Here is a 26,515-nt window from a genome sequence, read left to right as displayed (position 1 = left end):
TCAAACAATTTTCTATACCAAATCAATAAAATAATAAAAAATAATTAAATATATAATTATAATTATTTAAATGCTGTTAGCTTTTGTTGTTTAGTTATACAACTTATATATGGTTTTTTAATATTTGTTTGCCAAAATAAACCTTTTCTATCTCTTGTTTTCTCCCAAATTGTAAAACAAATTAAAACAATCGTAACTCTAAAGAAACTATGAAAGATAACAAAATGTATTTAAAATTAAAAACTAAAACAAAAAAAAGAATGTCACATGTGGAATAATGTTGAGCTAAGTGTCAAGCACATATGTTATTTGTTTTGGTTTTATTAAGTTAAAAATAAATATCCATTACCAACACATGCATAACAGCACAATTAAACTCTGTCAGTCAGGGAGGAAGGAGGGAGGGGAGGGGGAGAGAGAATTACAGATGATAAGATAACTATATATAGAAGAGGGGAAACAAACTGGGGAATACAATCAAGCCACAGATTCAGTTTGGAAAGGGCAGGGCCTAGTAATGGAAAAATATTATTTAATAAACAAGTTGGGAATACGCTTATGATATATTTGTATATGTATTATACACAATTTTCACCTTCTTTCATATTTAGCTCTTCACAGATCCCAAACCTTAACTAACTAAAACAATATTTAAAGAAATAAATAAAGTAAAAAAAAAAAAAAAAAAAACTCGGAATGCTAAAACTTATCTCCAACGTCTTTCAAACCTTTTTCCTAAATCCAGAGGCTGTCGAAATTTTGATGATAAGGCAACAAAGAGAGAAAATGCAATCCTTCACTGTATTTTCCTCTTCATCAGAGATCTCAATCAATGGACAAGGAAGATTTTCCTTTCATTGAATAATCAGCTTGCATTCCGGAAAGTGGGGTTTTATTATTATTATCGGACAATTTTGGTTGGAGAGAAGAGTAAGAGAAATGAGGAGAATCATCTGATTCTATTGTGCCATGAGGAAAAGTAGAGGAAGATTCATCTTGTGTAGGACACTCCATGTTAACACCAAACAACCTTAGCCTTTTAACAGCAGTTTTATGACCCTGAACAACTGGCACTGAATCAATCACCATTGGCTCTTCTCCTCCTTGCACTGACACAATTTGATGATGGTGATGTGACCCAGATGATGACCTTAGATAATACTGCGCCATATTGCCATAAGTAATTGCCTGATGCTGCATCTGTAGCTGTTGTTGTTGCTCTTGCTGTAGTAGTTGTTGTTGATGGTGATGATTATAAGGATAAATACTGTAATTCAACCTATGCAAAGGCTCATAGTTCCGTGACTCGCACATGGATTGAGGCAGCGAGTAGAGTCTACCCCACCGGACTGACTGAGGAAAGTTGAACTGATTTTGGAGCTGAATATGTGCAATCGATGTTGGATCTGGTGCATTCGGCCTGCGCCTACAGCCAATGTATAACCGGTCTTTTCCTGACTCCCCAACACCCCGTTGAAATGACACGATATCACCTGCATCAAGCTTTTTTTCCTTGACAAAACGACTCCACCCTTTGGTCATCACATAACTCTGGCTGCTATTCCAATAGGAGTACCGGAACCGCCACGACTTGCCGTTCTGATCTTCAAAATTCAGCAACAGCCCTTTTTCATTTGATGACGAGTCAAGAGGGAAGTACTTCTCAGCATGTTGCTTGGGTATAACAAGGCGGTTGAGCTTGCCTACATCGCTTGGTGTGACAACTTTATCAAACATGTGTTCTCTCTCTATATACCTACTACTATCACCGCCAGCTCTACAGCTTCCAATATTTGATTCTTCATTATTGTTGCCAAGTGACAAGTCCATCAGCTCTAGTTTCTTGTCAAAATTGATAGCAGACTCTTGGGTTTTGTAATCTTCTCGAGAATCCAAGGTTCCCAGCCACAAGTTTTGATGTTGCTCAGGAACAATATCTTTGTACTTAGAAGGAGCAGAAGAAGAGTAAGAGGAACATGGGAAATTGCTCGTAATTTCTCTTATGACTTCCTCATCGTCTTCCTGATCTTCATTATTGCAATACCCTTTTTCTTCTTGCACAAAGTTCATTATGATGGTATGATGACCCCCTCCAAATTTTATCTTCTTTATCACACTAGATGATATGATTTAGATGAAAATCCAACCATAAGAGTGATGGCAAAATGGGGGGAAAAGGAAAGAAAAAAAAAAAAGAAAAAAAGTAGGTCGAGATATTTAGCTGCTAAGACTTTTTTGTTTCTAAGGAAAAATAAAACCAAAACAAGACCTGACCTGCAAATACTGGTTTCTTGGAAGTACGATTTTCTTTCTTCTAGATCTTTGAGGGCCAAGGGAAGCAAAAGACAGGTCTCAGTACAAAGAACGATCAGGTCGGTGCCTTCTTCTTTGAAAAAAAAAAACAAAACACACCGAAAACCCTAAACAAGACAAATTAAGGCCATAGAGGAATCAACCGGAAAAGTTGTTTCTCGTCTAATTGACCTAGCATTTGGCTTAAAGAGAAAGCAAAAAGAGAGAGAGAGAGAGAGAGAAGAAGAGAGAAGTGGGATGAGCAATTAGGCTTTAACCCCAGTTTTTTCTGCCTCCCTCTCGAGGTTTCTTTCTCTGCCAAAGTTGAGGCGTCGATTTTCTTTTCTTTTCTTTTTTGGTTCTTAAAGAGAAAGAAAGACGAAGAGTAAGGTAAATATTCCTACGTAATGGCCTATGAATGATCTGGTTCCACTCATGTGCGCTCGTCCTTTCATCATTTATGGCTTATCTCTATTATCTTCGACCCAAATGGCCAGTTGGACTTTTAACTCTCACTCAGCTTTGAACTGTTAAAAATTTACCTGCAAACTCTTTTTTTTTTATTGGTTGGGGGGGGGGGGGGGGATTTTAGGCCAAGCCAGTTTGAGAGAGAGAGAGAGCATGTTATGGTTAGGTTTCGAGTTTTGACTTTGGTGTCATTGATTGTGTGCTGTTGCTGATCCTGCGAAAGGAGGAAAAGTTGAGGCCATTGAAGCAGACCGACCTGGCTTTTCCTCCTCCTCCTCTCTCTCTCTCTCTCTCTCTCTCCCTCCCTCTCATCCTCCAACTAGTCGGCAAACCCCCCCCCCCAAAAAAAAAAAAAAAGATTCCTCTATTATCATACAACAAGCCACACCCCCTCATTAGTGCAGTTCAAGTTCATCAACCCTTTTTCAAGCTTTCAACTTCAAACCCCACTCCCCATATTACTTTTTGGTTTCTTTAATTTCACAGTGAATCATATATGAAAAAGGGAGCCTATAGCATCAGAATATGGAAAAAGATATGGGTTAAAAGTGCTAAAATTTATATTCATGACTATTGAATATTATTTTTTAAGAATAATTATATGAACTAATAATATATTCTTATTCATACATTATTAATCCTACCATATCAAATAACCAATTGTTTTTTTTTAATTTATGTCAACTATATATATATATATATATATATATCTCACTTGCATGTACATAGTAAGCCTTTGATGTTTTGAACTGTCTCCAAATAAGAGGACAACCTAATTTAAGGATTTGAATTGAAAACCAAAAAAAAAAAAAATGTGTACCATATTGCAACTTGCTAATATGACTACTTTAATTTGTGAAAGGCTAAATATTAAATTTTGTTGAGTACTATAATAATATCTCAATTATTACAAAAGCTCAAATCATAGAGTGAGGATAAATGCAAGTACCCTCTAAAATTAAAACAGTGGACCGTAAATGCAAATACCAAAAGCCTAAAATAATTAATTAAAACAAACCCAAAGCATATCTAATTTAATTTTATCTATAAATACACCATTTTCATTGGTTCATAAAATGCAAAATTTTAAGAATTAATGATGACCCAGAACGTTTTAGTTAAAAAAATAATAATTAAATGAAGTGATGATACTTTATAGCTAGGAGTGATTAATATTAATACATGTACATGAATTATGAGTCAATTAATTAATAATTACTGTATGTTTGCCTGATGACCAGGGCAAGTAAATAAGAAAATTAACGTGGTTTTAATATTGGATAAGTAATTAGAGTAGTAAGTTAATGAGCTGGATGTTCTTTTGTATTCTGATGGGTGTTGTAATATTGGCTGTTATTACAAAGTAATGAAATACTATTGATTCTAGAAAAAAAAAAAAAAAGGATTTATGCACCTAATTTCCCCTCGATTTAGCCTTTTTTACTTAATTTTTTATTTTTAACAGAAATAAACGGGCCTATCTATCAATGTAAAAAATTGTGAGGTAGTTATGCGACAAAGTATTCATTCCCCATAATGTCTAGTAAATGAGGACCTTTGGAATTTAAGGAAACTGGCGACCTAACAGATCTTTTCAACTCTTCAACTAAGGGTTTAAATGAAACGTATGTACATGAATTTTGTTATGTTAATAATGTATTTATTTGATTAATGAATTAAGAAATATTATTTATGATTATTTATGAAATTTTAGTTTTTTTTATTTGTTTATATTTTTAAGTGTAAACAAATTTAATATGAATAAATTTTGTTGTATTTGTAATATATTTGTTTAATTAACAAACCCTAAATATTATTATGATTGTTTATTATAAACCAAATATATTTATGAATTGTTTGTTTTACGTATTGTTCATTTACACCTTGTTAATCTTTTTTTTTTTGCAAGTCCAGGGATATTTAGATTGAACAGCTAGAAGACTGATTTTAAAAATTCTTTAGTACTATAATTTTAAAGTGTTGCTTTAAGTATTGTAGTTTCAAAAGGCTTAGGTTACCATGGAAACTTCAAATATTGTTGCACTAAAGGATTGAAGGTTGTGTTAGATGATTTTGCAATGAATTAGGTTTTAATCTTTAACCATACACATAATATTAATTTTGCTTTCTGCAAACATAACTAGTCATCAGCAGGTGGATGTGGCTATTGATTTTTGTGGTCCAACTAGATCTTCCACTATATGCGTTGGACAGAAACCTCCATCAAAACCATATTTTTTTTCTTGCCTTTGATGGATTTTGGCGATAAAAAAATAGGTTAATATTTAATACATTAAGCATGTGTATCAACCCCAACATCGGTAATACTTATACCGACAAGTTTAAGGTTAATTCTATGAAAATGAATGAATATCTTAGACATTGTAATTTATTGTATCAATAATGTTTGTGAATGATTGGATAACTTGATTGTCGGATCAAATAACACTATCATAATTTTATGTATTTCGAAAAATTCGTATAAGATCAAAGATTTAACATATGTGTTAAAATGATATTATCTCACATCTAATAAATATTTAATATCATATAATTTTATATTCAAGTTGGGCTCCTCCACTTACTACTAATTAATTTTAAGTTAGATACTAACATGATATCAGAGTCAAGAATTTTTTTTTGTTATCCATTTTAAATCTGTTACGTGTAGATTTTTTTTCATTTCCACCCACACGTTATGTAAGTTTATTAAAATTGTATTATCTCACATATAATAAATAATTTTATATTCAAATTAGACCTCTTCACTTACTACCAATTAATTTGCTACATGAAACAGCTAATAAGGCCTGCCCCACTTATTGACTTGGGAATTTGCATGCCAAATTTATCAATTGCAATTAGTGTCCCAAAAATCAGTACGTAGCCCCACTGGTCCAGACCATTTTGGACAACTATCATTTTTATTATTAGAGTAACTGTATTTATATTTTCATAAATGCAAATTCAATGATTTCTGGGTAATATAAGTGATATTGGTTCAGATGTATATGGTATAATATATAGTATTAGTAAATTTATAACTCCAACCATCTAGTTTTGATGGTGTGGGGTTGGAATGTACAAATTATTTGAATGTGTAAGGCTTAAAAAAATCTAAAAAAAGACATGAATTTTGAATAGCATCAGAGGGTCATTATTAATTAAAAAATATTTGTGAATGCTTTTGAAGTTTTTAAGGTAGTTTTAGAAACAAAAGAAAAATGCTAGAAACAAAATAAATGCAAATCCAACATATAATGGTTAATAAGTAGGTTAATATTTTTTAGTGAATGTCTTGATGAACTGTTAGATTTTCAATTAAAACAACAGTTCAATTTATAGACATAGTTAAACATTTCCTCTACGATTTTTTTATTATAATATTATAATTATTCAATCAAAACAAAAAAATTATGTATGGATTCATAATTTATAAATGTGAATTTTATATAAAATTTTGATGATCCTTACAAAATTTTAAATTATGATTAGTTAATTATATTATAATCATTGTGAGTGATATATATGCTCCATAAATACTAGTGCATTTATTTTTTAATTAAAACAAACATTATTGGATTTAATCTTTCCCCTCATGATGAGACCATAGGCTTAATTATTTGTTTATATATTTGTTTTAGTACAACGATTTTTTTTTCTGAATTATGCACGTAATTCAGAGAAGTGCAGAAATCAAAATGGCACCGTGGATTTAGATTCAGCCACATTATTTAACAGATGGCAATGCAGGCAGGAAATCTGAGGGAGGATCGATCACTAACTAAAAAACAAAATGAAGGAAACAGCTGCAAAAGCAAACAAAGCAAAGTATCGTTCCTTTAAACCCTCTTTTTTTTTTTCGCTGCCTCTAAAAGGTGTAAAGAGTACAATGCATTGATCGAAAAAAAACAGGTTCGTCTCAATCTCTTCAGCTACCCGCACTTGATGTATGTAATTGTAGTTATAACGTTTACCGAGAATTTATACGAGGAAATCAAATGAGTTAACATCAAAGCTAATCAGAGACAAGAAGGGGAGGTATGGGTTCTCACTTCTCACTGCTCAGTCTGCCGTTTTTAAAGCTGAAGCAGCCTATATATTTCCAAACCCTATACTGGGGACCTCTTTCTCTCTCTCTTTCATCATTTTATTCAGATGAAAGGTCCTCATGCTCCACCATTTTTATATAGTTTTTCTTTTCTTTTGCAATACTGTTTTTCCTTACAGCAATAAGTTAATGTTAGTAGTTCTAATTTATTTCTTTATTACTGTCTGGTAAAATTGCATTTAGAGTACTTGCAACTGTTGGGTTACAGTTTATATGTAATATAGGGTCGAGCTAATAGGGACAGAGGGTCAGGACCACATTCCTACCTCGGGTACCCCCCTTCCGCACCCTCCCCCTCTTCTTCCTCCCAAACAGACTTTGATCCAGTTAATGGTTATCTTGTTTCATATCTTGTGCTGGCTTTTTGTCCCCTTCCTTCTCTCTCCCTCTCGGTTTCGGATATATTTCTTCCCCTACCTTGTCCAGAGACCATCATTTTCTTGTCACTTCTTGTAGTTCAACAGTACTCAAGACAGTCAGACTCCCCGTCCCCATTAAAGAGGTAGATGAGATTATTTTTTTGTATACCACTCTTAACAAAAAAAAATGGGCTGGCATCTTCATTAAGTACCCACTAATATTGTTTAAGTGATAGTAGTAAATATTTAATTTCAACAGAAATAAAGCTTGAAAAGATTTGAGTTCTATATATAGTCTTGATTTTTTTTTTTGGTGAATATATTGAGATTGCAGTAACCATGATCATTAAACAATAGTGCTTTTTTTTGGTTAGATTCTAGTCTTAATTAGTAGGAGTTTGTAGATATAATAAATATTGACATCAAATAACTATGATCATCTTTAGCCCATTAAGGGACAAATTTATGTCATGTTTTAAAGAATATGATACTAGCTACTGTATTTGAATGTTTATGATTATATATCTGAATTTGGATCCACTTAGAAAGACCAGCAGAAACAAGGAAACAGGGTTTTTTTTTTTTTTACAATTTTTTTTATTGCTTCATGCGTTTGGCTTATGATGTTCTGTGAGACACATATCCTTGCTTTCATTGGTCTTTTCTTTGGTCATGTCAGCGGTGCCCACAAAACCAGGTTTTGTATATTCATAGTTTATTAACCATAAAAGCACCGCATACATGGGGTCTCCATCAGTAGTGTTATCTCATTTGATGAAGATATGACGATAATTGCAACAACTGTCATGCCCAAGAGTCAAGGGGCGAAACTAAAGTAAGCTGTAAGATTGCTTTACATCAAATTTCATATGAGGCTATGCTTCTAGTTTGAGAGATTAATTATTTAATGATATTGCAAATTATACAAGAGTCTCAAACAGTGGGCCCTTATGTAAGGGCAAAGGGATTCTTACAAAATGCACAAACCAACCAGCTAGCTAGCTGAAGAATGGAACTTGAAATCCAGCAAGGATACCAAAATAATTCCTTTTGAAAATATGGGCACACCCCCGGGGGCTGCAGCTGCTTGCTCTAGCCTTGTAGCAGGTACTGCACAGTTTAGCAACAGCATATATGTGTAAATGTAAGAGAGATAATAGTTTAAAAATTAATTAACCTCACACTAGTAATCTAGTGGCTCACCCTGCCCTCTGAAAACCGTTGAGCCTGCCTGTTTTGGTCACTTTTCCTTTTTCTCATCAGACATCCATGGATCTTAGCCCACCAGCTATCTGTAGCTCTCTCATTTATTCATGTTTTGTGGTGCCTAAACTACATAAATTTTCTCCCTTTCATGCACCTTTTTCTCTCCATGATGTTTGGTTTTTGTATTCAAATCGAGCTGTGTCGTTAAATTATCTTTCTTGCCCAAGCTGTAACCACAAATTCGGTCGAGCTTTTTGGTTTCTTGGAAGTCATTACTGATTAGATGTCACTTAATTACGAGAAAAGTATCCCCTACTCAGGACAAGGAAAAGATCATTAGACTTTAGATAAAATTTTTTATTAAAAACATAAATAATAACCACAATAGAAAATTAAAATCAATAAATTAAAAAGTCTTATTTTATAAATTAACTACACAAAATTTGAAAAAATTTGAAAAATTTTTTATATATTTTTTAAATAGGTATTTTTAATAAAAAATTTGTTAAAATTTTTAATGTCAATAAGTATTTATCAAATTTGATTTATAAATAATTTTTTAATATATTATTGATTTTTATATTGAATTTTATTAATATATCAATTTATATTTTTTATTAAAATTTTTATTAAATCATTCATAAAAAAAATTTCATAAATTTCACATATATAACTTCATTTAAATTTTATCCCTAAATGACAAAAGCCTATGTTCATATATTCAATTAACCTCTTCAATTAAAGGGAAATACAGATATATACCCTATGCTTTATGCTCATGCATGTCTTTCTTATCCAAATCATTTTCCCCTTTTGTTACATCAATATGAAATAAAAAAAAAAAAAACTATATATAATTTTCATGTATGACAGTATAAGTTATTAGACATTCTTTTTTCTAAATGAGATAACAAATGGATCTTGGGTTAGACAAATTGTAAAATAGACGAAGGCAAGGTTCAGTATAAAATAAGCAGTGTAATGAGATGGAGAAGGCTTCCCACTACACCACACCTCAGTGTCAAACGGTGCCTAATTCATAATGTATCGAGTTAATAACATATCTCTGTCTATTTGATTGTCAAGATCATTCACTGCTTTCTATGAAAATTAACCAACTACTGAAAATAGATGCATATAATGCCCCAACAATAAGTATCCCTGGTCCAACAACCTTTTGGACTCTAAACCACTCGTTTTCAAATACTTATATTGCTAATAGTGAATAACATAAATCTTTCCATGGGTTTTTAATTTCATCTACCTTATTCATAATTAATAATGAATGTCCCTTTTTCTTACATAAAAAGTTAAAATTTGAAAAAAAAAAAAAGAGATTATAAAATAAGAATGATTTACATTAACGTTCTTTATTCCTTTGGTTACCTGAATTGTTTAGCACAAAAAGGTTAATTTTTATCTTATGTCCTGTTCTTTTCTAGTTCATGCCTAACTAGACCTCTAAAGAGCCTATAAAGCTACCAAGCTGCCCACATCTAGCATGCATAAATGTGGCCCTAACCCATTTACCCATCCTCCCTATCCAGCTTCCTTAGTCACTCATCAATGTCAACTGTCAAGGGTCCAGTTGAACGAGGAAAGAGAAGAACCACATTCGGTTTCTTAGCGACTAATAAACGACCCAAATCTAGTTTGGGATCAGCGCAATCAGTGTGGCTCTTATTATACCAATGTCCTGAAACGACACTGAACTTATAATCATAATCGAACCGATCCATCGATTTCTCTAATATAAGTTACCCTTACAGGTGATTGAGACCTCCATCTGACTTCCCACATAGTCCATTGAATTCTGGAAGGTAATAAGAATTTTGGGTGATGTCTACCCCCACGAAAGATAAAAAATAGAACTGCGGAAGAATTAATTGCAATAGGGTAAAATCATGTAGAATAAAGTTCATCTGTTTCCATCCACGGCATCTATATGTACTACTTGTACCGCTCAACTAAATAGTCTTTTGGTTCATGGTGAATAAAACCAAAAAGAATGACACTTGATGATGACTACCTACTATATTTCTCTTCTAATATAAGATTTTACTTCCTACTCTCCATTTTGTTACTGATTATACTGTTTTATTCTTATTTGTTTCTGCTTATTTTCACTGGGAATTTTGGAGGAGTTGGGTACGAATGGATGATAGCGGGGCAGGCAGGAGAAAGTGAAATTTGAAGTACGGTGGCAGAGAGTAGACGGCCAACAACCTGATAATTGAACTTTATTCTGACTATTATTTCTTCCTGGTCAGCAACCTTTTTTACTTTCTATTGCTATTTTGTCAAACACGTATACAAATATGACTTCATTTTTCAGCACTGTTCTAACAGCTACAATGAAGGAAAGCGTGATCCATATGCACTTTGAAAAGTGGGTCATGGTGGGTCTATGGATTTGGTCTGTTAGATTTAGGAGCACTTTCATGTAACAAGGTTCTTCTGTTTACAGGCTGACTCAAACAGTGTGGAGAACGTAGGCCCATGGTCATTTAATTAGTCTGCAACGGTACCCCTACTTGATGCAGAGCCCATTTTGGGATGCCTAGCCCATGATAAGACAGATGAAATGGGAATCTATCTAGATTTTAGGCCTACTAAAATCTGAAACCGAGACAAATCCAAAACCTCTGTTTCTTTTCTTTCATCTTTTAGAAACCAGATGTTCTATTCCATAGCAATGTACAAAAACGCAACGCTTTGAGACCCATTGATAATGGGCAGGAGCAGGATGATGGCTGATGGGCTTTCGTCTTGCCTCCTGCTCGGCATTCGGGACTAGACTAGCTTTGATAAGATGCAAATTTAAAGACCTAATTTTTTATTTTCGTCCCTTTATACGATATTGTATAGTAAATGGTTGATAGAGTATTCAATTCTTAATTTTAACGATCAACACTCAAATTTTAAAAAGCTCATGTATAAAAAATATTTAGTAACATTGGCATATATATTTATTTATTTGAAATATAATTTTTGATTTTTGTCTTAAACAAACTGCAAATTAAACCTGTTGAATCTGACAAATAAGCAAGTTTTGAATGGATGTGTGCATGGATCTCTTCTCAAAGTGCAAGTTCTGAATCTTTCTCAGAATAAAGAAAAACAATGGTTGATTTGATGAGGGAAAGAGGGGAGTAGGAAATGTGGAATATTGTCGGTTTGAATTCATCTGATATCTCTGACCACATGCAAATTTCGTGCACTCTTCTTATGTCACTGAAATTCAGGACAGGAAGCATATCCGAAAGCTAACTAATTTTTGCTGATGAGAAATCTAACTGATAATAGTATGGTTGAGCGACAAGCAATGACAATTGGCGGCATGAACGTCTAGCTTTTAGTTTTTTTTTTTTTTTTTTAACTACTTATCACTGAAATCGGTTAATAGACATGTTTAATATCTTGGGAGAGATTGGTCCGGGTCTGACTGCCCTTCCCCTGTGTGGATTGATGTTGCTCTAGTCTTGATGCTTCTTTTTAGCAGTATAAATGATGAATGGATCCTATGATATTTCTTTATCAACTTTTTTGCCCTGTAAGTTGTTTCCCATCACTTTATCAGGTTCAGTAAAACATATTTCGATATCAACTCGTTGCATGAAAAAGACCAAGCATTTCTTGCATGAGTGGTGCCCGCCCCCTCATTCCAAAGCATTTCAATTGACTCCATCAACTCTATTCTAATTTCATCAATCATGACCCAACTCTCATAATTAGATGGCTTAGCTTTTTACTGTCAACAATTTTTTTTTGAAGAAAAGTTTAGAAGTAGAGAAGTTATTATATTTTTAATAAAAAAAATTTATGAATTTTTTAATATTTTTGAAATTTATAAATTATTTATTAATAGAAATTTATGAGGTTCAAATATAAATATTTTGTGTTCTTCAAATTTTAACTACTTGCATCAACTTTTATTAGTTCTGCTAACAATTTTATTTCACTTTTTTTTATTAATAAATAAGTTATTCTTTTTTATATGATATTAAAATTAAAAAAATTATAAGTATTAAACAGTAAATACGTTGAAAGTTACCTGATGGGTAAATATGATTGCGTGGTTGTAAATGGGTTGTTTTTCTTTTTCATAATATTAATATCTAATGTAACCCATTTCTTTTTTTAGTTCATCACTCTTCTAACCAAGCATTAAATGATCGACTGAACTTTGACAGATGAAAGAGTCGAAACTTCACAATTCCCCATAGCTATTTAAAGAATCCACCAGTAAATTAATAAATTTCTCATCTAATTAAGAAACAGCGTACTACTTCATTTATTTTGATTAGACAAAAATGGGGTCAGAGTATAGAAACATTAATTATGAAGTTTTTGAAATTTTGTTGTTGGTACAAAAAAAAAATTTTGAAAAATTAAATCTCATAGTCTTAGTCATATTTTAAATTTAAATTTAATATTTTTAAATATGATAAGTAAATAATAAAAAAAGTGAAATGATATAGATTAAAATTAAAAAATATATGTATATATAGTAAAAATAAAAATATATATAGTTTATATATAATATATAATATTGTGATATAATAATTTTTTTATTTTATATATGTTTGGTATGAAATAGATATAATATATATATATACATATAAATTGTTAAATTTTTTTAAATTGATTAATTACTATATAATTTATTAATAAAATATTATATTTTTAATTTCAAATCAGAATTTAAAATTTATCAATCTCTATTAGAAAAAATAATGTTCTAAACTCGTGAGTATTAAGGTTAATTGATTAAATACCAAAATAATTTTAACAAACATTCTTAAGGTAGATGTTAAAAGCAAAAGGAAAGCATATTTTCTATTACTTAAAAATAAATAAAAATTTTATTTATTTATTTTTGAAGATGATAAATATTTATTCAAAGCGTTTTAATCATTTTAATTAGTTTTTATATTTAATTTTAAATTATTAAATTTTAATAATAAATTTAATAAAATTAATTTATCACCCATAACTTCTACTAATTGTTAAATAATGTCGCAAAAGTAAGATATTGTTTTTCTTCCGAAATCACACTGATTTAATGAGAAATTTGGTGGGAAATTAATGCAAACATCATTGAGATGCAAAGAAAAAAAAAATCATGGATTAATTATTATGCCAATTAGAAACCAACCGGGCCTTCAAAATTCACCCAATCACAGCACAAATGCCCATTTAGTTGACCCCACCAAGGGATGATTTCATAGGATAAAAACATTCAGCCTGATCTAGGGAATAATTTCCCTTTCCTCTTTTTTTTGAGAATAAATCAAACGGCTCAGAATGTTCCACCACTTTTGACCTTTGAATTCGTCTCTTAGACTTAAGTCTTTTTTTCGCTTCCCTCATTGCAAGAGTGGGCTCCATCTGTGTGACACGTGTATTCGTACTTTTCTTTTTCACTCGTAATAAAATTTGCTGTTCATATGTTTTTTTCTTAGCAAAAACTTGGCAATTGAAAAGCAAAAAACCTTAAAACCCCCCACTCCCTACGGTAAACACAGTTAGACTGACAGCATAGTTCCCAAAACCCTATCGTACTATCCTCTCATAAATCACCACGTAATCCCAAAACCTTATAAAATCAACGTGGCACAATCCTATTGGTCTAATCACTTGAAACACCGTCGCACGTTCGAGTTTGAAGTGGAAAAAGAAAAACACAACCGCCTCAAGTATAAGAAGTTTCTTTGTAAATTGTAAGAGAAAAAAGAAACATTGCGTAAAGAACAATAAAAAACCCCTTATTTTTGTATTTTTTTTTCTTGTTTCTTTTTCTATCTCTCTTTCGGAGAAAAAACGGAGCTAAAACCCAGAAGCAAAGAGAGAGAGAGAGAGAGAGAGAGAGAGAGAGAGAGGGAGGGGCAAGCACAGGAAAGCAGATATAGAAAGAACGAAGAGACAGAGAGAGAGAGAGAGAGAAAGGCACACGCTTGAAAAAAGGGGTCAAAAGAAAAGAGAAAAGGAAGATAGCAGAATAGGCGTTGATAGACCGTGGAATCTAAGAATCACACACAAAGTTATGGTGGGGATGCTGGTTTTATTTATTTCAAAGTTTCTTTTATTTTCTGTTTCTCTTTTTAAATGAATCCCCTTCCATAACTATATTTCTTGCGTGTTTCCTGCGGTCTATCTACTCTTAATCTGTGTCTTCGCTCTCTTTTTTCATCTCTCTGTTTTTTTTTTTTTTTTAATCTTTATAAAAACTCTCGCCTCTCTCAAAAACCCAATCAAGATCCTTCGTTTTCTTTCCAAGTTCTTTCTTTTTCTTTCTGGGGTTTCTTTATAATTGTTGTTGTTCCTTTTTTTTTTTTCCATTTTTTTGGTGTTCTTTCTTTTCTTCTTTCGTGTTAAAGATTTGGGCTTTTTGTTGTTGTCTTGAAGTGGGAATATTGTAATTTTAAATACTTTATTAATGGAGGATGAGAGCAGGGTTTCTGGTAGCAATGGGTCATCTTACTGGCTGGATGCTTGTGAGGACATATCATGTGACCTGATTAATGATTTTGTTGATTTTGATGCTCCTATAGTTCAAGAATCAGCTGACAATGCTTCCAATCAAGATTTCTTTGGAGGACTTGATCACATTCTTGATAGCATCAAGAACGGCGGTGGCCTTCCTCCAGTGGGCAGTAACAATAATAGCTCTATTGTCAATGTAAATGGAATTCCCGATTCCGTTGTTGGAGATGAATGGTCTCCGAATGAGCCTTCTGGGGTTTCCAAGAATTTAGCTGAGAACTCGGTTCCACCACCTAAAGTTGTCGAAAAGAATAACCTTGAAGGCAAAGGGCCGGAGAAGAACTGTGATAATAGTAATTGTAATTTGTTTGATTATTCTACTAAGGAGAGTGGAGTACATAGAGACGAAAAAAGGTCTTGTGAGTCAAGGGATAGGGGTTTGGATAGTGAAGAGAGGTGTGGCAAGAGGGCTCGTGCGAATGGTTGCAAGAGTGACAGGCAGTATTCTAGTAGAGGCCAATATTACCCCAGGGATAGGGAGAGGTGTTCTGCTAGAAAAAGAGTTCGCGATTGGGATGAAATTGATAGGAGAGATAGGGAGCATGTTAGGAGAAGGGAACATTATAATGGTAGTAGTAGGAGGGATGGGAGAGATAGAGAACCGAGGGGTTATTGGGAGAGGGATCGGTCAGGGTCCAATGAGATGGTTTTTAGGTTGGGCACTTGGGAAGCTGACCGATACAGAGAAGGGAAGGCAGCTAATGATAAAAGTCAGGAATGCAATGGAAAGATGGAGAAGAAAGTTGAACAGCCTAAGGAAAAACTTTTGGAGGAGCAAGCTCGTCAATATCAATTGGATGTTCTTGAACAGGCAAAAAAGAAAAATACAATCGCATTTCTTGAAACAGGGGCAGGGAAGACACTCATTGCTGTTCTCCTCATCAAAAGTATTTGTGATGATTTACAGAAGCAAAACAGAAAAATGCTCTCTGTCTTTTTGGTTCCTAAAGTTCCACTAGTTTATCAGGTAGTAAAATTTGTAAAATTTTAATGTTCTTTTTAAGATTTGATGGGTTTTGTTGTTTTCAAGTTCAGTTCATCTTATTGATTTTATTTGCCCCCCTTCAGCAAGCTGAAGTTATTCAAGAGCGAACTGGTTTCCAAGTGGGTCATTATTGTGGGGAGATGGGTCAAGATTTCTGGGATGCTCGTAGGTGGCAGCACGAGTTTGAAACAAAACAGGTAGCTTTTCAAGTTCATTTTAAGCTTTTCTTTCTTGTTCTAAGGTAGGATACTACTTTTTTTTTTTTTTTTTTTGGTGTTTGTCGGTACTAAGTAATGCTGTATATTACTCTAAAATTTTTTAGGTATTGACATTACAATGAGCGTTACACAAAATGTTTGTATATCCAGTCTGTGGTAATACTTTTATTACGCCCAGATTTATCTCATTTGTTTATTAGCTATTATATGACTTAGGTTAGATTTTTGAACCAATGTACCGTTGTTCAATTTTGTTGAAACAAAAGGGTGATATTGATAAGTTCTCGAATGCTAGCATGGTCCTTATATGCCTACTCTATAGATTTGGAATTTAGTGGAACTGTCCACCCTTTATCCCATATTAAAGGGAAAAGAGGAAGAAAAAGGAAAGCCCTCCTTGAATCGAAATACGTTTCCTGGATGCTAGCAAGATCCTAATATACCCACTATATAGAATTGGAATTTAGTGGAAATAATAGTAGTATACCCTTTATCCCATTTTAAAAGTAAAAGAGGAAAAAAAGTCAAAATCTCTGAATTAAAACTTGTGCAAGCATATTTTTATTAAACAGATGTAGTTCTACTGAAACATGCACAATCAACTGAAAGGAGCTGTATTTGATATTTTGGATGGATGGAAAACTTCTTTATTTGTTTTGTACTTTTTGACAAAGTATTATGGCTTCCGTATTCTTGTCATTCTATATTTAATCGAGCAACTTTTAGTTGGCTGTCTAGCAACCAGATGTTCTCAAAACAGTTGTATCTTTTTCTAGCCTTCTGGAGCTGTTGATTCTGCATATATGAATAATTGTTGAACTTTTGCTTAAGCTGGTTGTTAATGTATCGGGTTGCTGAGTGCATATATACAGAAATGGCTTTTATTTAGCTACAACTCCTTTTGTTGGTTCTGTAACTTGAGATTATTTCTTGATTTACTGAATTGGTGTTTTCTTGCAGGTTTTGGTTATGACAGCTCAAATTCTGCTGAATATTTTGAGGCACAGCATAATTAAGATGGAAGCAATCAATCTTCTTATTTTGGATGAGTGTCACCATGCTGTGAAGAAGCATCCATATTCACTGGTGATGTCCGAATTTTATCATACGACGCCAAAGGAGAAGAGGCCTTCTGTTTTTGGGATGACCGCTTCTCCTGTTAACTTGAAGGGTATATTGTTATTTTCTAGTTGTGGGTTTTTCTTCCAATTTATATTTCTTCTAGTTGAAGGAGCATCTCTTTCCTTCAGTTGATTGTAAGATTTTTCATGTAACACAAATATTTTGGAATTGTTATATTCAGGTGTTTCGAGTCAAGTTGATTGTGCAATAAAGATTCGTAACCTAGAAAGCAAGCTGGATTCTGTAGTCTGTACAATAAAAGACCGCAAGGAACTTGAGAAACACGTGCCAATGCCCTCAGAAGTTGTGGTAGAGTATGACAAAGCTGCCAGTTTATGGTCCCTTCATGAACAAATTAAACAAATGGAAGTGGCAGTTGAAGAAGCTGCACAGTCAAGCTCTAGAAGAAGTAAATGGCAGTTCATGGGAGCTAGAGATGCAGGAGCCAAGGAAGAGCTTCACCAAGTTTATGGTGTATCTGAAAGAACAGAAAGTGATGGAGCTGCTAATTTGATACAAAAATTGAGGGCTATTAATTATGCACTTGGTGAACTGGGCCAATGGTGTGCTTACAAGGTATCATATGTTTTAAGTGATTAAGGTTACTATGACTTTGCTTTTTTTCTTAGTTGTGCAGAAATGATCTTGGTTCCTTTCGTTTTCCTTTTTTGCAGGTTGCACAATCTTTTCTGACAGCTTTACAAAATGATGAGAGGGCAAACTACCAGCTTGATGTGAAGTTTCAAGAATCTTACCTAAATAAAGTTGTATCTCTCTTACAATGCCAATTATCAGAGGGAGCTGTTACTGACAAAGATATGAACACTGCAGAAGCAGAGAACTTTAATGCTCAAAATGGGACCAAGATTGATGAGATTGAGGAAGGAGAGCTCCCTGACAGTCATGGTGGATCTTTTAGTTTACTTTTCTAGCTTTCTTTTGTTACTTTGCCAGCCCAACTTGAGACTGATTTGTTCCTGATTTTGAAAACTGATATATCAACCAGATGTTGAATATAAGAAACCAGCTCAAACTTGCATGAGTTAGACCATATTATAACAATAGTTAAGGTCACAAATATTAGGTTAGTTCCTGGATACTTGATGTCAATGGAGTTTGCTAGAATCAATTTCCTTGATACACCAGTTTTCTTATTCACGCACGTGGGGCACTTGAAGTTAAGTTATATTTGCTAGCTAACTTTGAATGTTTGCTTGGGGTAATGTTAAGTAAACCACCAACATATATTGCTTGTTTTTGCTGTGTTTCTTGTCCTCCTTTTGAAGGAAAATTTTATTATCCAATATATTTGTAAATAATGATATTTTAAGAACATTTTGGTCTGTATTCTCAACTGGTGTAAGTTTTTGACATAGTTGTCTCTGGTGGGGAGCATGTGGATGTGATAATTGGAGCAGCTGTAGCTGATGGAAAAGTGACCCCAAAAGTACAGTCGTTGATTAAAATACTTCTCAAATATCAGCACACGGAGGATTTTCGTGCAATCATCTTTGTTGAGCGAGTTGTGGCTGCTTTAGTTCTTCCTAAGGTTAGAAGGAATGGCATGTTTTATTATGTTTAATGATAGTTTTTCTCCCACTTGCAGTTTCACAATAAATGCTATTTCAATTCTTTGTGAATGGACAGGTTTTTGCAGAGCTTCCATCTCTGAGTTTCATTAGGTGTGCAAGTTTGATTGGGCACAACAATAGTCAAGAAATGCGGACTGGACAAATGCAGGATACAATTGCTAAATTCCGAGATGGTCGTGTATGTCCATATTCCATGCTTCCTATCTTAAGCTGATTGAGATCTGAATCATGCAATTGTTCACTTTTGATAAATGTTTTTGCTTTCTATTGTAGGTGACATTGTTAGTTGCAACTAGTGTTGCTGAGGAAGGATTGGATATTCGCCAATGCAATGTTGTTATTCGTTTTGATCTTGCAAAAACTGTTTTGGCATACATTCAGTCTAGGGGTCGTGCAAGGAAGCCTGGGTCAGATTACATCTTGATGATTGAGAGGTACTTCTTTTGGGTTTGGTTAATTTAAACATCTTCTTTCCACCAAAAATGATCCAGACAAACTCTACTCTTTATATTGTCTACAGAGGAAATTTATCTCATGCTACATTCCTAAGGAATGCTAGGAATAGTGAGGAGACCTTGCGGAAAGAAGCCATTGAGAGAACTGACCTTAGTCATCTGAAGGATACTTCAAGGTTGATTACGGTAGATATGGTACCAGGTACAGTGTACCAGGTTGAATCAACTGGTGCCATTGTGAGCTTAAATTCTGCTGTTGGACTCATCCATTTTTACTGCTCTCAGCTTCCAAGTGACAGGTACTGTACTCATTATAAGATATTGACATTTGCTGCTGTCTCTATTGGGGTTCAGTCTTTTGCTTAGTGGCCCTTACTTTTGGATTTTAGATATTCAATTCTTCGTCCTGATTTTATTATGAAGAAGCATGAGAAGCCAGGAGGTCCAACAGAATATTCTTGCAAACTTCAACTCCCCTGTAATGCACCATTTGAAGAGCTTGAGGGTCCCAAATTCAGTTCAATGCATCTTGCCCAACAGGTATGCTATCTTGTCACTATCTACTTCTTCATCAAACATATATTTAAGAATATTACTAATGTTGGTAAACATGTGTAACATGTAGGCTGTATGTTTGGCTGCTTGCAAGAAGCTTCATGAGATGGGAGCATTTACTGATATGCTTTTGCCAGACAAAGGAAGTGGGGAAGAAGCAGAGAAGGTTGAACAGAATGATGAAGGAGACCCACTTCCGGGAACTGCTAGGCATAGAGAGTTCTATCCAGAAGGTGTAGCAAATATACTCCAGGTCAGTTCCTCCACGGATTTGACTTCCTGTATGTGTATTATGGGAAACTAGCAGATGCAACTTTTAGCTTATGCAATTTATTGGATGTCAATTTTAACTGTTTCTTTTCTCATTTTTAAAGATATACATGCTAGTGCATATGTCCATCTTTATATTCTGCAACCACCATGAACTGGATAATTTCTTCGTCGCTACCTGCTCGGCTCTTTGTTTTTATAATTTGACCAAGTTTTCCTTTGTGTTGCTGGTACAACACTTTTTTTTTTAATGCCTATCTGAACATCAAAGTTGGAAATGCCTCGTGTTCTTCTTGTTGTTAAATAGTAGTATGCGTTGGGGTTGTTATACTCTGGTTGCCTAACAGGCATATGAGAAGTAATTGCTGTTGTGAGATTAGTGCTCTTTGTTGTTTTGACAAATCAAGAGTAGAAGTACAAATGTTGTTTAATGTTTTTATATGCTGACTTTGGCAAGTGAATTGTAAAAATAGAGGATCATAACTTGCAATATGGCATTTGTATTTGATTGCATGAGAGGTAGATTCATTATACCTATATTTGCTTGTTTTTGAAGTTCTGGTACCAAGTAACATGGATGATGATTTTGGCTATATGTTTTAGGGAACTTCTATTTTGGTAGAAGACTACAGTTGTCTAGTGTTGTATGTACGCTAAAAGGATTTGCCTTCTTTTTTCTTATGAATGAGGAGGGGAGGTTGTGGGAAGAAAACAAATGTGGTTCAATACGTCTTCATAGGATACCCTTAATCTGAGTAAAAGAAAGATGAAAATAAGGAATCATTCAGAAAATTTTTTTTTTTTTGGGAGGGCAGTAAATGTATTTATCTTAACTTCTAATACTTCAAATTACTTGAATGATACAATGAATTATACAATTTGGTTTCAAAAATTAAGGAATAGATAGCAAAGTATTATCAAATTTTCAAATACTTATACATGCATCATAAAGGACAGATGAAAGTTTTCAAACTTAATAAACAGCCAAAGGTTTATGCACAATGTGGATTGTCTGTTTCATAAGGGGATATAATTTTTTTTTATGGGTTTTAAAAAACTTTCACAATACCTCAACCATGAGAACGTTGTTGCTGTGAGTGATACTATTTATGATGAAATACTTTGGATAAAATTGTATCTTTTTAACTAAGGGCTACATATGTCATTCTTTATGCCCTTGGTGTCTAATGGCTTTCTGTTTAAAGCAAAATGTTAAAATGCTTTCTGGTCCACAGGGAGAATGGATTTTATCTGGAAATGGCACTAGTGACTCCAAAATACTTCATCTGTACATGTATGCTATCAAATGTGTAAATAATGGCTCTTCAAAAGATTCATTCTTAACTAAAGTCTCAGATTTTGCAGTGCTTTTTGGCAAAGAGCTGGATGCAGAGGTACTTTCTTTTGTTTTTATTCTAGCATAACATGCATTTGGTAAATAAGATGTTAATTACAAATCAAAATTTTCAATGACAGGTGTTATCGATGTCGGTGGATCTATTTATTGCTCGAGCGATGATAACTAAGGCATCTCTTGTCTTCAGGGGATCAATAGATATTACTGAAAGTCAGGTGAGTTGCTGTTTAAATTGTTTGGTTAATGATTACAATTTGAGGCTTTTGGTGTTTATACTTCAGACTATGCTTTTGATATAACTTAAAAAGTCTGCTTATGTGCAGCTGGCATCCCTTAAAAGTTTTCATGTAAGATTGATGAGCATTGTACTGGATGTGGATGTTGATCCTTCCACCACTCCTTGGGATCCTGCCAAGGCATATTTGTTTGTCCCTGTGGTTGGCGATAAGTTTGTAGATCCTGTAAAAGAAATTGACTGGGATTTGGTTGATGATATAATCACAAAAGATGCATGGAGCAATCCCCTTCAGAGAGCTAGGCCAGATGTTTACCTTGGCACAAATGAGAGGTCGCTTGGAGGTGACAGAAGGGAGTATGGATTTGGGAAATTGCGTCATGGCCTGGCTTTTGGGCACAAATCTCATCCTACTTATGGTATCAGAGGAGCTGTAGCGCCATTTGATGTTGTGAAAGCTACTGGTGTGTTTCCTAGTAGAGATGTTATTGAGGTACGAGAAGGGGATTTGACTGAAGGCAAATTGATGATGGCTGATGGTTTCACACATGCAGAAGATCTTGTTGGAAGAATAGTAACAGCTGCCCATTCTGGGAAGAGGTTTTATGTGGATTCAATACGCTATGACATGACAGCAGAGACTTCCTTCCCGAGGAAAGAGGGCTATCTTGGTCCTCTGGAGTATAGCTCATATGCCAATTACTATAAGCAGAAGTATGAATTTGATATTTCTTATTTAATTCCTGCTTTGTTCTCTCCACCTTATTAAAATTAAAAGTAACAATTGGTTGCCTATTGATTGCTTCTTTTTAATGGATGGGATAGCCTTAATGCACCTCTGTTGTTGTGTGTGAAGAAAAGAAAAGCATGTCTTACTCTGTGAAGGACATGGTTGACTACTTTTGGGTGCAGAATATGTGAGCTTTTCTCACAGTTCTATCTGATAGTAGTGGATGTCCTTGCAGATTAAGATGCTTTTTGTTTCTTCTCGCGCAACAAAGAGTGCATTAGGCTATTAAGTCCTCTGTATATCATTATCAGGTACGGTGTTGAGTTGAGATGCAAACAACAACCTTTAATAAGAGCTCGTGGTGTTTCATATTGCAAGAATCTCTTATCTCCTCGATTTGAGCACTCAGAAGGTATATTTAGAAAATGCTTCTTGTCTCTGACATTAGTTTGGCATGTTTTATGGTCCTTTTGGTGCTAAATGTAATGTGTATGTATCATATGAAGGTGAATCTGAAGAGTCTCTTGACAAAACATACTATGTGTTTCTTCCTTCTGAGCTGTGTTTTGTTCATCCACTTCCTGGATCACTTGTTAGAGGTGCCCAGAGGTTGCCCTCTATTATGAGGAGGGTTGAGAGCATGCTTCTTGCAGTTCAACTTAAGCACATAATACAATTTCCAGTCCCTGCTTCAAAGGTGTGATGTAATCCTCACACTGATCAAATTCAAGCAGCTTTCAGATGATCACTAAATGTTTTCTTTTATATATACAGATTTTGGAAGCTTTGACTGCCGCATCCTGTCAGGAGACGTTTTGTTATGAAAGGGCGGAGCTTCTGGGGGATGCTTACTTGAAATGGGTTGTTAGTCGCTTTTTGTTTCTTAAATATCCCCAGAAACATGAAGGTCAACTGACCAGGATGAGACAACAAATGGTGAGTAACATGGTTTTGTATCAGTGTGCACTATACAAGGGACTTCAATCATATATCCAAGCGGATCGCTTTGCACCATCTAGATGGGCTGCTCCTGGGGTATTGCCAGTCTTCGATGAGGATTCAAAAGATGGAGACACGTCCTTATTTGATCAAGAACAGGCAACTGTTGATGTTATACCAGGAAAAGAACCTGGTGATGGGTTTGAAGATGAAGATATGGAAGATGGTGAGATTGAGAGTGACTTGAGTTCTTATAGAGTCCTCTCTAGCAAGACCTTAGCAGATGTTGTTGAAGCACTAATCGGAATTTATTATGTTGAAGGTCGCAAGAATGCAGCTAACCACCTCATGAAATGGATTGGGATTCAGGTGGAGTCTGATCCTGATGAGATGGAATCTGTAGTGGGACCATCCAACGTTCCAGAAAGCATACTTAGGAGTGTAAATTTTGATGCCCTAGAAGGTGCGTTGAAAATCAAGTTTAAAAATAGGGCCTTGTTGGTAGAAGCTATTACTCATGCTTCACGCCCATCTTCTGGAGTATCCTGCTACCAACGATTGGAGTTTGTTGGTGATGCGGTCTTAGATCATCTTATCACAAGACATTTGTTTTTCACATACACCAATCTGCCTCCAGGTCGCTTAACTGATTTGCGAGCTGCTGCTGTAAACAATGAAAATTTTGCGCGTGTTGCAGTAAAGCACCAGCTGCATGTGCACCTTCGACATGGATCAAGTGCCCTTGAAAAACAGGTTTACTATCTGATTTCTTCGCTGTCCATATTTAATGTTGGGGTGGCAGTTTTAACCCATATCTATGTCTGTTATGACACAGGCTGCAGCTGCGTGCTTCTTGTTTATGGTAGTAATTTCTTCTTCAAGTTATATCAAAAATTTTTTTTTTTTACTTTAAAACTAAAGAAATCTCTAGAATAAAACTATTTTATTCTTCTATATTTGTCTTATTACAATACTAGAATTGCATAAAAATATATAGGCTAAAGACTGAATATTCTTAGCCTTAAAACCCAAGATTTTCATGCATTAAAGCAGCTAATCAAATGAGTAATTTACTCTCTATACACAATAGAAAAATATCTAATGGATTTGGTGTAATTAACCAAATCACTTCTTATTCTAAAAATAAGAGACTTAACTAAAATAGATAATGTCAATCAATGAAGAAATAATGAAGATTACATTTTGACAAAAAAAGTTTTCTAGAATCAATCTACTTAGTCCTATCATGTCACTGCTGGGTTAGGTGGTGTGGTGTACAGGTCAAGTTTTAGATGGTCACCCTTCTATAGTTTTAAACCAAAATTTCGTTGTTTATGATCCCAGTGAAAAATTTGCAATCTTCTTGCTTTACTTTCATTTTAGTAAAATCTTAACTGAAGAAAAATTGTAAAATTCATAAATAATAGAGTTTAGGATATAATTCGAGACTAACTGGTATGTTTATGTGACAAGTGAAGTTATGCTTGATGAGTTTAAAATTGGTACATTCTGTTTTATGGGTAATAAGTTGAACAGAAAGGACATTATTTGCTTGGTGTAGGGCTCCTTGAGTCTGCAAATGGTGGGTTCCTCCTAACTTAGTATTCTTGGCCACTGTTTCAGATTCGGGACTTTGTGAAGGAAGTTCAGGATGAGTTATTAAAGCCTGGGTTCAACTCATTTGGTTTGGGAGATTGCAAAGCTCCAAAAGTTCTTGGAGATATTGTTGAATCTATTGCTGGTGCCATTTTTCTTGACAGTGGACGAGACACTACAGTTGTCTGGAGGGTTAGTTTCAGCCAAGAGACCAAATTTATTGTCCCTGAAACCTTCCATTGCTTTTCTTGCAGCTATATGAACAGGAGATCTGATAAGGGAAATTTTTGTTCTTGCTTTCCAGGTTTTTCAACCTCTGTTGCATCCCATGGTCACTCCAGAGACATTGCCAATGCATCCTGTGCGGGAACTACAAGAGAGATGCCAGCAACAAGCTGAAGGCTTGGAATACAAAGCCAGTCGAAGTGGCAATTTGGCCACCGTGAAGGTTTTCATTGATGGTATCCAGGTTGGAGTTGCTCAGAATCCCCAAAAGAAGATGGCACAGAAACTAGCTGCCAGGAATGCGCTTGCTGTTTTAAAGGAGAAGGAAACAGCTGAAGCTAAGGAGAATACTGAGAATGGGAAAAAGAAGAAGAATGGCAACCAGACATTTACCAGACAAACTTTGAATGATATCTGCCTCCGTAGAAATTGGCCTATGCCCTCTTATCGGTAGGAAATTACAGTCAGTACATTTTCTTCCTCTTGTGTTTTGACAATAACACAGATAACTGATCTGAGGCATCGATATCTTTAGGTGTGTGAATGAGGGGGGGCCTGCGCATGCAAAGAGATTTACCTTTGCTGTTAAGGTGAATACCACTGACAGGGGGTGGACAGATGAATGCGTAGGTGAGCCAATGCCTAGTGTTAAGAAGGCCAAGGACTCGGCTGCGGTGCTTCTCTTGGAACTTTTAAACAAATGTTATTCATGACAATGTGGAGGACAACCATTATCTTGGTATTCTGTTCCCAACCCTATCTTTTCAATTGACCCCGTTGGTCGTGGAGTATATCGCAATTCATAGTAGTTTTTTTTTCCCCATTAATGGACATTATGCATAGGCCAAGGAAAATTTATAAGCAAATGGATGAGTAATTTTGCATGGATTGATGTCCATATCAATGTAATGGAGGAAGAAAAAGATCAAAGCATAGATGATGCAATAATTCTTCCTCTTTGTACTTAATTAAACGAGATACAGGAGGCAGTTATCTTCTTTTTATTTTTTATTCTTTTATTCTTTTTTACTATAATCTATATTTCTACTGTGTATGGTTAATAAAAAGTTACACCATTTAGCACCAAAAATAGTTGAAAACAGGCCGACTAAAGTCTACAGTAATGCTAAGTAACGTGGAATTAAATATATTTTGAAAATGATACATTCTAAATGTCTCAGTTGCTTCAAGGTTGTTTTTGAACAAATCTCTCAAAAGATTACAAGAGGCCAGTACAGAAATACATAGAAGGTG

General features: G+C 34.4%; 1 protein-coding gene and 1 pseudogene across 6 annotated transcripts; one reads left to right on the top strand and one right to left on the bottom strand.

Annotated features, from left to right (window-relative positions):
• Positions 1 to 275: 275 nt before the first annotated feature.
• LOC111313364 (B3 domain-containing transcription factor NGA1 pseudogene) lies at positions 276 to 3,072 on the bottom strand (annotated as a pseudogene). The gene has a single exon (XR_016332741.1). The product of XR_016332741.1 is annotated as a B3 domain-containing transcription factor NGA1 pseudogene (transcript).
• Positions 3,073 to 14,168: 11,096 nt separating this feature from the next.
• On the top strand, positions 14,169 to 26,272 carry LOC111313985 (endoribonuclease Dicer homolog 1-like). 5 transcript variants are annotated; one of them, XM_089752707.1, is made up of 22 exons: positions 14,169 to 15,949; positions 16,051 to 16,164; positions 17,146 to 17,356; positions 17,489 to 17,883; positions 17,982 to 18,213; positions 18,684 to 18,856; positions 18,955 to 19,077; positions 19,173 to 19,333; positions 19,420 to 19,653; positions 19,744 to 19,894; positions 19,980 to 20,162; positions 21,415 to 21,573; positions 21,656 to 21,751; positions 21,860 to 22,485; positions 22,813 to 22,913; positions 23,008 to 23,198; positions 23,276 to 23,666; positions 23,763 to 24,193; positions 24,276 to 24,302; positions 25,064 to 25,228; positions 25,341 to 25,711; positions 25,797 to 26,272. In XM_089752707.1, the coding sequence occupies exons 1-22, from the start codon at positions 14,876 to 14,878 to the stop codon at positions 25,972 to 25,974; spliced, it is 5,787 nt and encodes a 1,928-aa protein (XP_089608833.1). In that variant the 5' UTR covers positions 14,169 to 14,875; the 3' UTR covers positions 25,975 to 26,272. The 5 variants fall into 5 exon arrangements, with proteins under 5 accessions (XP_089608833.1, XP_089608832.1, XP_022770644.2 ...); XM_089752706.1 differs by having other exon boundaries at positions 23,276 to 24,193; XM_022914909.2 differs by lacking the exon at positions 24,276 to 24,302 and having other exon boundaries at positions 23,276 to 24,193.
• The last annotated feature ends 243 nt before the right edge of the window (positions 26,273 to 26,515 follow it).

Source organism: Durio zibethinus, chromosome 23, assembly GCF_047325235.1.
Source record: "Durio zibethinus cultivar Kanyao isolate XHJ-2024 chromosome 23, ASM4732523v1, whole genome shotgun sequence".
NCBI lineage: Eukaryota > Viridiplantae > Streptophyta > Magnoliopsida > Malvales > Malvaceae > Durio > Durio zibethinus.
The sequence above is the reverse complement of the archived record's forward strand: the minus strand, read 5'-3'. Positions and strand labels throughout refer to the sequence as shown.